Source organism: Diabrotica virgifera, chromosome 5 (genome assembly GCF_917563875.1).
Source record: "Diabrotica virgifera virgifera chromosome 5, PGI_DIABVI_V3a".
Lineage (NCBI taxonomy): Eukaryota > Metazoa > Arthropoda > Insecta > Coleoptera > Chrysomelidae > Diabrotica > Diabrotica virgifera.
Window position 1 is genome coordinate 242,824,177 of NC_065447.1, and position 19,062 is coordinate 242,843,238.

The window sequence follows — 19,062 nt, forward strand, 5'->3', positions numbered from 1 at the left end:
GCTAAGAGCGGTTCCAGACCCGTCGGCTGCAGAAAGAGGGGGTGGGTTTAGCCGGTAGGCGGTCCGTCAAGATACAAATAGGACGGACCGAATCCCACACACCTGGGACACCTTCCCAGACGGTCTTGAGAAGATTCCCACCTCCAAAAAAAAAGTTGAATATAGGAAGTGCTGATCTAACAAATAAATCAATACAGATTGCCGCCTATGCCGATGACATCAGCATCATGTCTCGCAGACGGAAGAGGCTGATTTTTCACCCGCTCCAAAGTACACAATGGAGATCGACAATCAGAGTCTGCAAAACTATTATCAGTATGTTATGGATGCGCGAGATATGGATGATGACGTAAAATACAAAAAGAAAGCCGGAAGTCTTTGAAAGAAAAGTCCTAAGGAAGATATTTGGACCTATTAACGAAAACAGAGTATGAAGATCCAGGTACAACCATCAACTCTACTGTTTAAGGAAGCACCGATATTAGAATTCATTCAATTTTAGAGACTCCAATGGGCTGGTCGTGTAGTTAGAATGGAGACAGAATGATTGCCGAAAAGAGCCCAGATATAGGGCAGTAATGCAGGACGTAAGACCAAAAGGAAGAACCGGAAAAGATAGGAGGATGATGTTGTAGCGGACGCGCAAAATTTGCTAGACATGAGAATCTGGAGAAGATTGGCGCGGGGCAGCAAGGTTGAAGGTACAGTTTGGAGCGCCATTGAAGAGAAAAAGAAGTATTTCTTCTCTGCGAAAGTAGAATAGGTAATAAGCCATTTGGATTTTGAAATGGTCTAGGAACTAGAGAGGCAGTCGCGTTCTATTATAAAAAGGTTATGAGTTCCGAAAGAACCTTTATATTTGTTTTATCGATTTTGAGAAGGCATTCGACCGAGTACATTTCAGATAGTTAACTCAGAGAAGGAGAACATCGTGGCTAAAAGACTGCAATCAAACACAAACATTTAATTATTAGGCGCACAAGATATTAGCTTTCACTAGTTGATGTTTTTTTGTAATAAACATTAAGACATTATTTTTAAAACGTTTCGATTGCAAAGCGTAGTGCCTAGTCCTAAAATTAACGCACTGTACTTTAGTATTTATTATGACAACATTTCCAGGTGATTTTTGAATAACACAAAAATCAAAAAAGGCCAGAATAATCTGAACAAAAAAAAACTCAAACAAGTTCTGCGGCCGACTTACCCGAGTAAGCCACTGATTGGAACACTAGGAAGAAATTGTATAGCATTAAAATTACTTATCTAGCTTTTACAACAACTAAAAATGTTAACAAATACATATACATATATCTTCTTTAAAAACATAGATTCTATGTAATTGTTTTGTTTAAAAACAATACGATTATTAGTTACTCATTCTTTTTCAAAGATTGTCTACTTTCTTGAGGTTGATTCCTCTTCCAGGGTTTTCGTCGGTCTTCATCGAAAGTGAGTTGGATTTGCAAAGTATACATTATTTTTATATTTTTCTTTTTCAATTATTTCTTCCACTATTAACTGTAGTTACTTTGTACCTTGTACTTATCAACCCATATAATTTTTTTCTCTTCGAGTCTGTCCTAGGTCTACCTAACACCGTTCTATTTCTTCTTCTTTGAATGCCTTCGTCTGTGGAAGATCAGCAACAATTTTGAACTTGCTTCAGTAAATCGTTACAGCTCGTGTCAAATCTCATACATTCTTAATCCAGGAACACTATCTGTTCTCCCCATCTCATCCTCTATTATTAACAAAATTACCTTTTAAAAAACAAAACTCTATACGAATACTTAACTTATTAAACTAAGCATTACAACTAGCATTTATACTCAACGGATTTAAGGAAATAATTTAGTTATCCAACCCAACGGTATAACGAGTAAATACTCACTGTGTTTTTTCTTTGGAGGTAAAGGTGGTGGTTTGGCATCTTGATCCCAATTATTAGTTGTACTGCTTGTACAACTGGATAAACTCTGGTGTGATTGATGCCTCTCGCAGGTTATTAACAATTCACCTAATTAAGAAAAAAGTACGTTACGTTTTCATGTAAAGTTATCTACTATATTTAACGGAAATTAACTACAATTTTAATTGAAAAGAAATGTATTTTGAACTAATCCCAAAAGCTAAAAACAGACTGTCAATTAATGACAATGTAACATTACACTTTTATTTATGGTCTTCAAATAATTATTTTATTCAAAGACGTTTAGATTTTGTTCGTTTAACTTTCATTGTTCATTTAGATTAACTTTCTATTTAATTTTGATATTTTTCGTCTAAAAATCCTTGCTCTTGCAAGTATGTATTGCTTTCTTTTTGTATATCGATAAATATTAAGTTAAGTCCTTTTTATTTATTCCATCTGATTGCCTACTTGTGTCTTTTACATTAAGTCAAGACATGCCTACAACTGAGAGAACTATATCGAGCCATTAAACAAGACATCCTAGCGTTTTCTTGTTATACAATTGGCGCCCAACGTGGGGTTACATATACAGGGTGACTTTTTAGTGCGGGATCGGTCGATAATTCCATTACGGTATAGAATATTGAAAAAAGTTATTTAGAAAAAATGTAGGCAATGATATTCTCCACGTTTGGAAAATATGTCCATTTCTACAGGGTGATCAATAACAGCGTGGTATATCAAACATATAATTTTTTAAATGGGACGCCCTATATATTTTTTCATATTTATATTGCCCTCATAATTCTTGTTCATATAATATAGGGTTTTGCATTACTATACAGAGTATTTAACAAGTTATGACCATTTTTATTACGAAATTTCTATGAGATTAACACCCTGTATATAAAGAAGTAATTCATAGACAATAATTTGTTTTATCCAGTAAGATAAACAATATACTGTAGTTTTTAAATTAAGTCCAATTGAAATCATTGACGAATGTTTGTATACAGGGTGAACTACAAAACCAAATTACGATTTTCTCTATTTTTTTAAATGGATCACCCTATATTTTATTTTTCAAAAATATTGTATTTATTATACTCTTTCATTTTTATATATAAATATATATCTAAATTTATTACTTTCGGAGATATTTTTAGTTTTCTTCAACTTTCGGGAATACATTCAATTTTTCGAGTAGAAATAAGTTGGTATTGAATGATAATAAACAAAATTATTTTTATTCAATAAATAACTAACACAAAATATAAACCATAGCAATATGCAATGAATGTATCAATAAATGTGATATTAAGGAATTATCATATAGGATCATACAATTCCTACAAAAAAATATAGGTATCTTGTGTATAATAAAATAACAAGATTATTTTTATTTAATAAACAACTCACACAAAACATAAATCAAAACAATATACAACTAATTTAATAGTTTTTAGATTATTATATCAACAGCATTCTAAGCCAAGAAGTTTTTAGTAACACATTCCTAATTGCAGATTGTGACCCGCAGTTATTAATAATATAATTTTCATATTAAATTTCATTAATATGCATCAAAAAATCCCTACTTTGTTAACACTCCAACTAGGTGATCTATAAATGTTTAAGGTGATATTGTTAGAGATTATGTGATTGGTCCACATTTTTTGACTTTTGAGGTTTTTATACGACGGTGCTCCAGTTCTTCCAAAATTGATTTTTTCCAAGTGGGGCTATATAAAAAACCTTGTATACCAGAAGCATCCAATAACGCTTGATGATATGAAAAATAGAATAAAAGAAGCTTTTAATAATATTCACTTACAAAAATGTTAGAAATGTGGCTCGGTCATTTGAATATCGGTTACAAAATTGCATAGACGTTGAAAGTGGTCATTTTCAACATTTACTTTAGACTTATATCCTTAACACCACATTAATTGGTACATTCATTAAATTTTGTTATGGTTTATTATTTTTTTGTTAGTTATTTATTGAATGAAAATATTTGTTATATTATTACATAATACTTATTTGTTAAGTTATTTATATTTATAAGAATTGAATGTATTCCCGGCAAATGAAGAAAACTAAAAATATCTCAGAAACTAATAAGTTTAGGTATAGGAGATGCTACATATATAAAAATGAAAGAGTATCATAAATACAATATTTCAAAAAAAAATAAAATATAGGGTGATCTATTAAAAAAAATTGAGAAAATCGTAATTTTGTTTTGTAGTTTAAAAGTGCTTATAAAAATCAATGTTCTACTAAAAATTCTTAGCTTAGAATGCTGTTGATATACCAATCTAAAAACTGTTACATCAGTTGTATATTGTTTTGATTTATATTTCATGTAAATTATTTATTGAATAAAAATAATGTTGTTATATTATTATATACAATACAAAGATTTTTTTGTAGGAATTTTACGATTCTTGTATATTAGGGAAATATGATAATTTCTTAATATTACATTTATTGGTATATTCACTGCATATTGCTATGGTTTATATTTTGTGTTAGTTATTTATCTAATAAAAATAATTTTGTTTAATTATCACTTAATACTAACTTATTTCTACTAGAGAAATTGAATGTATTCCCGAAATTTGAAGAAAACTAAAAATATCTCGGAAAGTAATCAGTTCAGATATAGGGAATGCTATATAAAAATGAAAGAGTATATTAAATACAATAATGATGAAAAATAAAATATAGGGTAATCCATTTAAAAAAATAGAGAAAATCGTAATTTGGTTTTGTAGTTCACCCTGTATACAAATATTCGTCAATGATGTATATTGAACTTAATTTAAAAACTACAGTATATTGTTTATCTTATTACATAAAACAAATTATTGTCTACGAATTACTTCTTTATATACAGGGTGTTAATCTCATAGTGATTTCGAAATAAAATTGGTCATAACTTGTTAAATACTCTGTATAGTAATGCAAAACCATATATTATATGAACAAGAATTATGAGGGGAATATAAATATGAAACAACATATAGGGTGTCCCATTTAAAAAATTATATGTTTGATATATCACGCAGTTACTGATCACCCTGTAGAAATGGACATATTTTCCAAGCGTGGAGAATATCATTGCCTACATTTTTTTTAAATGACTTTTCTCGATATTTTATACCATAATGGAGTTATCGACCGATCTCGCACTAAAAACTCACCCTGTATATCGTCACAGTATAATGATAGCTTTATAAAAACAAAGGCATGAAGGCATATTAGGTAGTAAAAACTGATAGTATGGCCAAAAAAACAGTAAACGATGAAGTTTTTCGTAATATAAGAGATGAACCTATTAAGTACAAAAATATAAAAAAAATAAGCTACTGTACAAATAAATTATTCTTCATAAATAAAAGTGTAAATAATAATACCGTACGTTTGATTTTAACATAACAGTATTAAAACTTACCTATTTTTTCCTCAGGTACGTTATCGTACGGTGACGGATGCCTTTCAGTCTTTTTCTTCGTCTTTTGGGGCAACGCCGGTGGTATATCTACATCAGAGAAGTCTACAACGTCCCTGCTTGCGCTGTTACTTAACATCGAATTACTGGTACTGGTACTCACTGTGTGGCTCGTAGTCTTTAACTGAAATGGCAATAAATTGGTACGATAAATATACACTCTATTCATTCGTAGAATAAATTTCTACGTTGACATTTTGTCCCACTTCGACAGTTTATTAAATGAAGATTTTACATAAAACCAGTTAAGTTAACGGAGACAGTAGCAGCACTTGCCACCAAACTAACAAACGAAGAAGTGGTTCACGCACTTCAAAAAATAAAGAAAGATAAAGCAGTTGGACCAGATGATATCCCTGAGAAAGCGTGAACAGCTTTAGGATAGACAGAAACAAGTTGGCTAACAGGTTTATATCTAATAGAATGGCTGATTTGAAAGTTCCCGAGAGAAGTAGGAGAGAAAGATCAAAGAAGATCTGAGGGGAGATACTTACGCAGGACATGTCTGTAAAAGGGATTGATATGGTTGATATGACTCAAGATAGAAAATTATGAAAAATGTGATTAGAGAAGACGAACCCGCATTGGAATGCAGGTAAAGAGAATGGTGATGATTAAATTTCTATAATAAGTTTGATTAATTATATATATAAATTCGGGTTCAAAACGTCCTCCGACGTTGTCCGATGCCTTGTTGCCAATATCTTCTATCATTGCAGTTTTCATCTTCTAATCCTCGTACACTCATTGATCGTCTTACTCCTTGTATCCATGTCGTTCTTGGCCTTCCTCTTTCTGTTTTCTGTAGGTATCCATTTCATAATTTTCTTTGGCAGTCTTTCCTCCCCCATTCTCTGAACATGTCCGTACCACGTTAATTGTTTCTTCTCAATGCATTCTACAACCGTTTCCTGTAAATTCATTCTTCGCTTTACTTCCTCATTTCTAACCCGGTCCAATCTCGATGTTCTACTTGCTCTTCTTAGGGCGTTAGTTTGATTAATTAATAAATGATTTAGTTAGGCGTTAGTTTTATTAATTAATAAATGATAAACTGTCAGGAAAACGATACTCACCTGACTTTCTTGAATCTTCATACTTTTCTGCAGCGTCGTCTCGGTTTTAACACTTTTATTCTGCGTGCTGGACTGCTTTGAGACCTGAGTATACTGCGAGCTGCTCGAACTCATTTGCGAGCTTCTCGAATAGCTGGAAGATCGTATTGAGACGATGCCAGAGTCAGTGTTGGACAGCCGATGGTAATCGTTGACTGATGTAAGATGATCGCCGTTGCTGTTGTGATTGGATAGACTAGAACTCAGGGATGATTCCTCCCATGAATTAGAACCATTAGCACCTGAAAGAAATTCGATTATGATAATTACAAAATAACTCGATGTCATAAATAACAATAAATGGTGAGATCGTAAGAAAGGGATTTAAACCAAAAAATAACATTTCCTAGCCAAATATAATACCCTGATGAGATTAGTAGAATAATTGGCGCCCAACGTGGACGTTGTTTTACAATGTCTAGTTACGTTCTACCACGACAGATTAAATTGCAGGACAGAACTTAAATAATTTTGATTTCCTCGAATTTCTATTGATCAAAGTGGAACCCACGTATCAATCCTCTATTGTTTCTGAGTTTAACAAACAAAGAAATAAATGAAGAAATAGAAATTGGGAGGGAGAGGTAAAGGAAGAATTAAGGATATTAATAAAATAGAAAATCACCCAGAAAGGACAGAATACCGAATGAACTCCTTAAGTACGGAGGATCAGATCTAACCAAACAACCAATAAACCTAATTCAAAAAATAACAAAACAGAACACCACACGAATGGAAATCAAGCATCATAATACCTCTCCTCAAAGGGCGACAAATCGGACACGGAGAATTACAGAGGAATTAGTTTATTAAACTAAATGAACAAACAAACTGAATAAAATTCAGTTCAAATATATTTATGATGAGGTAAGTGCATGAGAAATCATTGGAATACAATAAACTGGCAAATTTATGTTTCCTGGACCTTAAGAAGGTATTTGACAGGTAGGGCCAAATTAAATAACGTTACCCACTTACTGTACGCAAGAGAGATAGATGCCTCTAGAAAATAATAATATAAGAAAATCTAACTGACCTTGAAGCTGGCAATGAGATAAGAAAGGAGGATTCCCCGAGCCCTCTATTGTTCAACCTGATCGATAATGCATGAAATAAACAAAGTAAGAACTAAAAAAGGGTACTAAATGGGAGAAAAACAACTTAGTCTACTATGCAGACGAGGGAATACTAATTCCACAAAGTGAAGATGATTTACAACGTATGTTTAATATAACCGCCAGAAAATTTAACATATTAATCTCCCCAAAAAAGACAAAATGCATGGTTATAACAACAAATCCAATAAGATGCAAATAAGAGCTGGTGGGTCAGATAATAGAACAAGTATTCGAGGTTAAATACCTAGAGGCATCACACTATCTAGCTATGGAAAGCTCGAAACAGAAGTAGAAGATCAAGTGAATAGATCAAACAGAGCCGCAGGTTGCCTAAATGAAATAATATGGAGAAATAAAAATATCGGAAAAGAAATGAAAGCCAGAATTTACAAAACAGTCATCAGATCAATAATGACATACGCGGCGGAAACACGACCTGACACAGAGAGGACAAAAATAATGCTAGAAATTCAGTCAATCAGTGGAAAGACCATGAAAACGATGAAACGACAAATGGCTATAATGCTATAATATGGAAATTTTTCGCACTAGTTCAGTCCTGGAAAATTTGCATTGTGAATTTAATTGCTGCTTGTAACGACTTACTACAAAGAAAATAAAATTTCATCGAGTTGAAATCAATTAACTGCGGTGAAAATGAGCTTTTGTGGTTTAAAATTCGTACAAGAAGATGTCATAAACTATCATAGCTTCATACTAAAAACAAGTAATTGGACTTCATAAGTCCTAGGTTTTCACACAAAGTAATCGAAAGTAGAACTGCAAGTCGATATTTGAACTTTTTGTGTAACTTTGCGCCGATTGATATACGATTTTACAAATTTTGGATCATCATGGTTTAAACAGAAATGACTTCAAAACCGGAACTAAAGATTCAAACTCGACTTTTCAATACGCTTCGATTGATGTGTTACATGTACTATTTCTGCGACTATAATATGGCACTTCTGGTTAGAACTTTTTAACCGGAAATGATATAAAAACCCAAATTTTACATTTGTTGTCATCTGGCAAAGCCACGTCGAATAATATATCGCTTATACTATTTCGGTGACTTTAAAACTACTTACGGTTGCAACTCTAAAACCGGAAGTGCGATGTCAAATTTCTCATCTTTAATACCATCCTTGGGTTATAGGCTTTCATTTAACACCTCATTTGTCATTCTACCTGCTATAATAACGGACGAGTTATATTCGCCGTCGGACGGACAGACAGCCTGGGTCAAATTTCTCACCTTTAGTACCATCGTTGGATTATTAGCTTTCATTTAACCCTCATTTGTCATTCTACCTGGTATAATGACAGAGGAATTATATTCGCAGTCAGGCAGATAGACGGATAGATAGCCTAGGTAAAATTTCTCACCTTTAGTACCATCCTTGGATTATAAGCTTTCATTTGACACCTTATTTGTTATTCTACCTGGTATAATGACGAAGGAGTTGTGTTTACCGACAGACAGACAGACGGACAGACGGGCGTGTATAATTCAACGTTTGCACATTTTTTCAAAATTGGTGAAAACAATAAAGAAAATCGTTGGGCGAAACATACTGCAATTGATCAAATATATGAATATTTTTTGCAAGACCAACATATAAAATAAAAAATGGAAAAAACTAGTTTATCAAGCCAATAATCACTGCAACATTAATAATGTTTTATTGATATATTTTATACAACACAACATAAAGGACAACTTACCAAATATGTCCGAGGAATGATTTTCAAAAAACATGTCATCTCGGTCCATTAGATCTTTGATTTCATCTTCGTCTCGAGATGAATGATTTAACATCGAGTCTATACTTCCAGCGCTTTCCGATAAAATTGAAATGGAATCGTCCGGAGACTTAGACCGCAATGATATTCTGAAAAATTAAATAAGATTGATTTCCAATCGGTTGCTATAAAATAGGTTAAGGTGAGCTAGTATTAATAATGAGAACTTTTTACTACATAAAGCCATAAAAAATCGTAATTTGATTTGAATAGACCATGAAATTGCTTATCTGCACGGCTTAATGGGTGTTTAGTCACTGCTCTAAATGACGTTACATCTGTATTTATCCGCTGTGAGCTCGTACGTAGAGGGGATATTTACAAAGTCGCGAGCGCCAGTAGTGACAAGTCTGTAAACGTTTACCGGAAATTTGACATAAATGTCAAAGTGATTAATTTAAAATTAAAATTAAAAACATTAATTATAAAAAATATTAGTTGGTCAAAGCTGTGGTATATATTTTTACCTTAAATATACTTACGTTTTAAATACTGAATTTAAGTTTTTTTAATGTTCCGTAATATGTAATTATAAATTAATCTTAGCGCCATCTACACGATAATTGTGAAAGTATCCGAACTAAGAAATTCATATTTTATCAATAGAACGTCAAAATGATTAGCAAAATCCTAAAAAAATCGATTACAATTTAATTACTTTTTTGCGTTGTAAATATTAAGCGATAACAATTAAATAATAAATTTAAAAATTACCGGTGAAAGTTGAATTAGTAACCGCTAGGAGCGACACCAGCGAAGCTCAGAGCGTATACCTCTTTTTTGTTATAAAATGCAACATAGAGCAAAAAAATCAAAACTTACAGTTGAGTCCACGATTCTTTACCCGTGCGTCATTAATACCTGACGAGATAAAACACATACTGTTTATCTAGCATCATAACAGAAAATATATGTTATTAGAGAAAAATGGTCAAATTTTCAGTACATATTTACCGATGGGCCAAAAGACGCAAATGGAACGGGCTATGCAGTGTTCCACTAAAATAAAAATTACCATCATCAGTATAACTTACCCGTTGAATGCTCAATATACACAGCAGAAATGATAGCAGTAATGTTTGTTCTTGAGTAGGTACTACTGAATCCAACTAACAATAATTATGTTATATTTACTGACAGTAAAAGCATGGTGGACAGATTTAGTAAAATTCAAATAGTCAAACACATAAACCACATTGAATTGAATATTCTTAAAACTCTGAAACTATACAATTAGGAGTAAATGTAACAATTGCTTGGATTAAGGGTCATTCGGGAATAAATGGCAATGAAATAGTTGACAAATTTGCTAAATCAGCTTATATAATAGGAGAAAAAATAAACAAAAATGTAATTCCAGCTTCAGATAAGGATACTTTTAGCAGACAAAAACTTAAAAATAATTGACAATTGCATTACAGAGAATGTAATACTGGCTCAAATTTTGCTCATTGTAACCCTAGGATATCCTCAAGAAGATGGTTTTACACAGAATATAATAGACATTTTATAAAGACCATTAATCGGCTGAGAGCAAATCATGCTCTTACTCCATCTTACATGCATATAATCGGCTTGGCAGATACTCCCAATTGTACTTGTGGCAAAATAGGAGATCTAACACATGTCATATTAGAATGTCATTTACAGATAAATAACATAAACGACCTTTATAAGGAATTAAAAAATTTAAAATGTTTCCCAATAAACCTTAATACTTTAATATTTACAAATGATGTGAAATTATGTAAATACAAGTTGTAAACTAGGAATAATTTGTTAATTTGGTTTGAAAAAATTAAAAAGAAAAAAAAATAAGATAAAAAAGAACATATAAAATATTAACAAAAAAAATAAATAAATAAAAAAATAGAAACAAAAAGAAGAAAAGAAAAATAAAAAAACAAGTAAAAAAATAACAAAAAATATATAATATAATATGTTGTATCAAAAAAATAGTATTGTAGTACTTACGTTATGAAATAAGAAATTTACGACTATGAATCTGCAATCAATCACAAACAAGTCTGGCTAATTGGCTCTGCCAAAGCCATTTTTCAAGCAAAAAAATATATTATTGAATTTTTTTATAAGTTGTTTATTTATTTATTAATCACTAACGATATTAAAATAATTTATTAAGCTACTTCAAATGTAGCTGTAATTCTGCACCAAAATTTTAAAGCAATACTTACATTTGACATTTTATCTATTTGATAAACGTCAAATTTTAAAATATAACCCATGGTCGGAGCAGTAGCTACTTACTGTCACTTGCTGTGGCGTTTAGTAAATTTCCGACTTATTGTGTATGCTTTAAATGATGACGCACGGGTAAAGAACCTTGGACTCAACTATATCCAATGTTACTTCTATAAAGACGTGGAAGTGAATGGTCAGTGGCAGTATTCGAGTGGCTCAGTTCAATTGACTGAGACTGGAAGAAAAATTACCACTTTCTAATAAATTCCTCACTTGTGGACAAAGAGAAACCTTTCACAAATGCAGACGGATGTTGGACGATTATTTAATGTTTTTTGAAAAAAATATGTGTAATTATCTTTGCATAATCATCATCGATGCCTTTCGTTCTTGGTGTAATGTTATGTTTGCCGCTCTTCCCTGGAGCTCTTTGATTCACGGTGAATCTCGCGGCATTCTTCTTGTGTATTATCAAAGTTTGATGTATGACTTGGCTTTCGTGATAATTTTCTTTCACTCCTTTCGATCTGTGCATAGGTCTGTGGCGACACGCTTTAATTACTATTTTTGCTAATTTTATTTTTTAATAACTTTTCTCAAAACGGTCATATAAATTCACATCTATTAATATACAAACCAGAATATTATATTCACATCTATTAATATACAAAGAAGTTTTACGAAACGAAATGCATCTCTAACCATAATATGTTTTTGGTGTGTTCAGTTTAACAAACTGAATTCCCTATAAATGAATTACCTTATCAGACTTTATGTCAAGTTTTTAAAATACAGAAAGGTTCTCAACTTTTAAAACGCCAGATGTAGTAATTTATTGCCTTTTCTAGCCATATTGTAGAAACACAAACATATTAGAGTTTGTGGTTTTTTTTCAGCCACAGTCAGTCGATAGATAACTACGGGTCGATTCACAGTCTCCCGTCGAGAGACACAAACCAGCGGTCGTCGGAATAGGTCAACAAGATACCCTTTCGAGATATAAGCAAAACATGCCTTTCTTTTTATCGACAGAAATAAATATATTATTGTTCATTGTTTACACTTATTTTTTATTGATTCCGTAACCTACCATCGGAACAGGTCTCTCCAGTTTGTCACCTTCAAGATCTTGATATCTCTCGTGAAATGGTCTTTCCATATTTCTCTAGGTTTGTCCTAGGTCTGTCAGTTTCTGGCTTCCATCTGGTGACCTTCTTGATAAGTAGGTCGTTTTTCCTTCTCTCTATGAAGAGAACATAATATGTTCTTCATTATGTATCTTATTTAATACTTCATTATTCTCATTTCTCGGTTTTCTATTCTTATCCGGTTCATAATTCTTCTTAAGACTTTCCTTTGGAATATTCTTAATTGATCTTCATCTCATAATATGTAAATTTTCATATGTTGGTATCTTTATTTCTTTATCTCTCATGTCTTCTATTGTGCATTATACCTGATCTTTATTGACTTTTTTTATATTTAAATAGTTTAATGCTGTCGTTACGGTTCTCTTCTTCTTTTAGGTCCTTTAACAACTCTTCCATCCACAGTCTTTTTTGTTTTTGCAACACTGGTCTGCTATTTACTTTTTTCTTTGTATTCATTTTGATGATGTTCTTCTTTAGTTGATATCCATTGATTTCTTGCTTGTTTGTTCTGTTTGATTTTAGCATCGCGTTCTGTGTAGAACCATTATTTCCTTCTTTTTATTTCTCTCCACATAAATAAACCAAAAGATACGATATTTCATAAAAAATTACCCATTTATTACTTTAAAAATTATATTCCTAAATTTCTATATATTTGAGCAACTTGCTTTAGATTTTACTAATATGGGGCAAAATTTTGATAAAATTAACACAATTGTAAATTTCACAATTCTCCTACCTAAAATGGTTTAACTTTAAATGGCCTTTTTATTATTTTTTACTAGTTTTTTTTTAACTTTTACATTGTCATATAGTGATAAAATAAAGAAAATATTATTATAATCTTACCTTTCAAAACTATTTGAAGAAGGTGAATGATCGACGAACATACATTCGTCCATAAGCTGCTGCATCTTCAAATGCTTTTTCTTTGGCGGGAGGGGTGGAGGAGTGATACAATTGTTGGGTTCAGACTTACGAAGGTTTTCCGGTAGGGGTGGCTTTGGCGGTGGACTAGGGTCCCTGCAATTGCAAATAAAATTTACTATTAAACGCAAACAAGTATAAGAATCTTTCTTTTTGCAAGACAGTTATGATGGTCAATACGTTGCTATAAAATATTACTTTAGCAAATTAAAATAATATACGACGACACTTTTCGATAGAACTCTTTATTGATTACTATACGTGTTTACAGATCTAATTTTCGCTGGCTACTGAATACTACTGAAAATACAAAACGACTGCCGACCAGAAATCTCTGATGGTGGGGAACACAAAAATGCCTATTGTCCTACAAAATTTCGCTTTGGAAAAAACGTAATTACAAAACCGTTCATCACTGTCCTTCTCAGAAGCTGACAATAAACGCTGGAGTCGCCTAACTGTTAATTTCCAAATACCTAATTTCTAAAGAGAAGGATTATGATACAAATGACAAATGTTACCCAGAAATATAGGTAAAAATCTTTTAAGAGATTTTAATCTTTTAAGAGATTTCTGGAAACTAATTTACCCAAACTTTAGGAATTACTGATATGAATTTACATCGTAAAATAAAATCGAAAATCAAAGTAGCCTCAATATCCGATAAAATTTCCATGTGCTGGTGAAGCTAATAACTCCCGGGAGGACCATTAAAAAAAAATCAATCAAGCAGTATTATTAAGTAATATTACGCAAGACATAAATGTTTCTTTCGACCAATCCATCTCTTTCCTTCCACTTTTCCTTGTATTATAAAGCGAAATAGAAGGTATTTAGGTCCTCTAATTATATGGCCGAAGTATTGTTATTCTCTTCTTGATATTATTTATGAGCTAAAGTTTTGAATTCATCATTTAAGAACATTTTCATTGGAAGTTAGCACTAGAATTTGACTGATTCTAATTTGTTACGCATTGTGATTTTTAATGTCCATGTCTTTATTGATATGATGAATACTTTCTTGCGAAATGCGACAGTTATCTGTTACATAAAACTGATTTTCATGTCATAAAAGTCTTCGGTACGTGATTTTTCAATCCTGGTTATTATCTCTTCGTCGGTGTCACAATTTCCATTTAACAAGCTGCCAAAGCATTTAAAATGGTTTACAATATGCATTTCCTCTTCATAAAGAGAAAGCAGACATTGATTATACATTAATTTTTCCAACTGCCATCCTCCACTTTGTCTTTGAAATGTTAATTTTAAAGGCTCTCCGATAACTTGCTTCACTGACTATATTTACTAATGTCTGGAGATCTAGTAAATTTTCTACAAGAACGGCTGTATCGTCAGCGTATCTGATATTGTTCCACCTAGTCTTACTCCCTCTTGTCTGTGATACTAAGCTTCCCTAAAGATTTAAACACAGCCCTGTCGTACTCCATCGTTTGATGGGAAGTTTTCCATCAAACGCAAGGAATACGCGATCTTGTTACAAAATCACGAATACTGTAACTGATTATATACAAAAGCGTAACAAAAGTAACAAGTAGGTTTTCACAAGTAACGATAAGCAACACTCTTTTCACGTATTCTGTGCATGTACGTGTTGACAGGCTACATTTCTTTCAAGTGAATATACTTTAGTACAAACATTGAATCTTACCTTAATATAGATTCCGTACTATGGCTATTCCGCACCTTGTTCTGCGCTAGAGATTTTTTATCTAAAATTTCCCTCTCTCTTGGAGTCAAAGGAATGTCGGGAAGTGAGTTTCGTTGTGCTGGCATTTCTAAACTATTGCAATAAGACGATCTAGGGGTAGTTTTGTATGACACGTGTTGATGGGACACCTTTTCTCGCACCAAATTTATTATATCCTAAAAAATAACAAATTGTTGTAGTGTAATAGTCGTAATAATAATTAGTAATAATAAATATAATATAATATAAAATATTTATTGGAAAACTCAATTCCACCGTAGAAAGTGTCGATGTCTTACCCAAGCAAGAAGAAATTCATGAATTTTAGGGAAATCAACTTTTCACGCCAGCTGCTCTTATCAGCCGCACACCAATGCTGGATGAATAGAAGATAGGACGCCTAACTACCCACATTACACTACTACTCTCTACGAACTCTTCACAGCTGGAGAAATCTTGAATATCATCCAAGAGCTTCATAACTGGAAATCTCCTGGACCAGACTCAGTTCAAAACTTCTGGCTTAAGAAGTTTTAGAGCATTCCTGAGTGCTTATTAACATTAATTAATCATGTTATTTCTAATCCACAGGAAATACCATCATTCCTAACTCAGGGAACCACTAATTTAATACCGAAGGATCAAAATAACACCCAAGATCCAGCCAAATATCGCCCAATTACTTCTAACTTTGTATAAATTAGTCACATACTGTGTAGCCCGGCGTATCTACCAAAACTGTGCTCTGAACAATATCATGTCATAGAGCCTCAACAGAAAGGATGCGCTAAGAGTTCCATGGGTTGCAAAGAACAACATCAACTCGTCAATGCTAACCAGGCATATTCCAAAAAAGAAACCGTTTTACTGCCTGCATTGATTACAAGAAGGCCTTTGATTCAGTGCAGCATGAATAGCTTCTAGGTATATTGAAAATATATAAAGTCCATGATAATATAACCTTTTTAAAGCATATAATGAAGTGGAAGACTAAAATTCACCTTCAAATACCTGGTGAAAATAACATCGAAACTTAAAATATCGCAATCAGCCTGGGCCTGTTCCAAGGAGATTTGTTGAGTCCACTGTGGATCTGTCTCACTATGAACCCACTATCTCAGCGATTGAACTCCACTGACTCAGGTCAAAAATAACAACAATGTGGTGGCGAAGCTTTATCATCTGTTGTATATGAATGATTTGAATCGAAACCAACTATATCAGACGCTAAAAACTGTAGAATAATTTTCTAATGTTGAATATCAAATCACCTAGGGCTCGATAACACGAAAAGAGTCCCATCAGAGCTCAATCCTTTGACACCGTAGGTATCTGGGATGAGTGAATTTTCCTTTTAGAAGGAGTGAGGGTCGCCTGGCTTGATATAATATTTCTATATACTCCGGTCAACTTACGCATCCGAGGCTACAAAAAATTACCATCAAGCTGAAAATTTGTAGGATTGTTAAAAATACCATCATAAATGAAATCTAAAAAGTCCTCATAAATCCGACCCCTGCTAAAAATTTTACGCGGGGTCAAAGGTCACCAAATATGGTTTTTAGCGATTTTCAGCGAAACGGTAAGTTTTATGGTAAAATTAGTGCTAACAAAAAATGTAAATTAGATAATTATCTATAAAAAATGCCTTATTACTTTTTTTCCTGGGAGCCACCGTTTTTGAGATATAACGATTCAAAAAGTGGTAATCGTCATAATATGCGCACACGTTTCCACACCACCTTTGAGGTAGTGTACTTAGCGCGTTTTTTAACGAGGTTTCCCCAGTAGGCCTATTCCACGAATCTGTTATGATTCTGTTTAATTTAAAGCTATTTAATAATTGATATTGGCAAGGGTTAAAAATGATTAAACTTTATATAAAGCGGTATAAATTAAAAAAAAGAGAAATTTATCAAACTGGTTCATAATTTTCTAATACTTCTGCTTCCCTTGTTCTTCTTCTCATTGTTCTTCTTCCTTTTCTTCATCTTCTAGTTCTTCTTCTTCTTGTTCTTCTTCTTCTTCTTCTTGTTCATCCTGGGTGCAAGTAAATTGTCCCAATAATGACACATCGCATGGCTCCTCGATAGAATCAAATGAATCCTCAATTGTTGGTGATTCAACATTGGAGCATGACCGGTTTTGACAATTAGTGCATGCTACCGAACAAAACAGTCCAACTTTTTTGCAACCACATTTAGCGCTAGATCCCTTTTTACAGTTGCAAAAAATTGTGTTCAGGAGTTTTTCCGGCGCAGGGGGGAGTGAAGTTTTTGGTTCTTATGAACTGTCGACTAATTTCCATCCCCAGTCTTTTGGATCTAGCTGATAACCAAGCCACACTTGAACTTGGTAATATACCCGAAAAAGATGTTGATGAGCAGCCGCTGAGGTTGGAGGAAGACAAGATAACTGCACTTGTTTTTTGTTTCGAGTACTTTTAAAAAAACATGCATATCGAAACTTATCTAAGCAAGTAGTTTTGTTAGGCGTTCCATACATAGAGAGAAGAAAGCTAATTCCGTTGGAAATAACTTCTTGTGGAGTTGAATTAGTTAAAAACTTCAGCACATTCAAGTAAATCTTGCTGCTTCGTACATTATTGTATCATTATAAGATGTACACAAACCGAAAGCTGAAAAAATTTGTATAAGACGTTTAGACCCAAATCGTCGATGAAAAAAAACGACCATAGGTTTATGGTCGTTTTTTTTTCATCGAAGATTTGGGTTTAACGACTATAGGTTTTAAAAAACGACCTATGATATCTAGACCATAGGTTTAACACGTATTTTCACTCCGGAGTAGTAATCAAGACTAATTAATACCTCGAGGGTGTCATCTACCTGAAGGATTTCGCCACCCAGGAAAATTACGGTGTAATTTGCATAAGTATTTATTAGTACTTAGCAATAAACATTTTGCCTAGAAAGTTGTCTTTCATTATTATGTTCAAACCCTTCCGAGAAGAGAATAGGTAGGGTGATTAGATTAGCTGACGAACGTGTTTATTCCGACAAAACCCATCTTTGCAATTTGAACTAAGGCGCATAAATAAAAAGAATTATTATAAGTTAATACTTTGTCATTTGTTGTATTTTGTTGTGTATTTTTGTTGGGATTAAGCCGTAAAATTCAAATAATTCTTATTATTTTCGCGTTACATTCACTTTGTAAAGATTTTTTTGTTGGCACTGTAATATAATACAGCTTATGGATTGCATCCCTCGGCAGACCGCAAGCTGTATAGTAGAAACATTATCATATTTATAATCTTATATTATTATGTGTAATATAAGTTAAGTTGACCGTAGAATATTATGTTTACTTGTATTACAGCTTCAGTGATGTATATACCTGGTGTACTAATACATATATTATGACGATTAGAAGTCTTTCAACTCTTTGAATCGTTGTATCTCAAAAGCAGTGCCTGTTAGGAAAAAAAACTATTAAGATATTTTTTATAGATAATTATCTAATCTACATTTTTTGTTAGAGCTAATTTTACGATAAAACTTATCGTTTCGCTGAAAATCGCTAAAAACCATATTTGGTGACCTTTGACCCCGTGTAAATTTTTTAGCAGGGGTCGGATTT

General features: G+C 32.6%; 1 protein-coding gene across 5 annotated transcripts in view; it reads right to left on the reverse strand.

Moving 5' to 3' along the window:
* Positions 1–19,062, reverse strand: part of LOC114325088 (guanine nucleotide-releasing factor 2) — a 199,781-nt gene that overhangs the window by 49,076 nt on the left and 131,643 nt on the right. For 4 of the 5 annotated variants that reach the window (XM_050650950.1, XM_050650949.1, XM_050650947.1 and 1 more), the window contains exons 4-10: positions 15,421–15,635; positions 13,674–13,847; positions 9,394–9,560; positions 6,509–6,789; positions 5,376–5,556; positions 1,895–2,020; positions 1,208–1,231 (exon numbers count right to left, since the gene is read on the reverse strand). In XM_050650950.1, coding sequence (XP_050506907.1) covers positions 1,208–1,231; positions 1,895–2,020; positions 5,376–5,556; positions 6,509–6,789; positions 9,394–9,560; positions 13,674–13,847; positions 15,421–15,635 — 1,168 coding nt within the window. The remainder of the gene's footprint in view (positions 1–1,207; positions 1,232–1,894; positions 2,021–5,375; positions 5,557–6,508; positions 6,790–9,393; positions 9,561–13,673; positions 13,848–15,420; positions 15,636–19,062) is intronic. The other variant, XM_050650948.1, reaches the window with a different exon arrangement.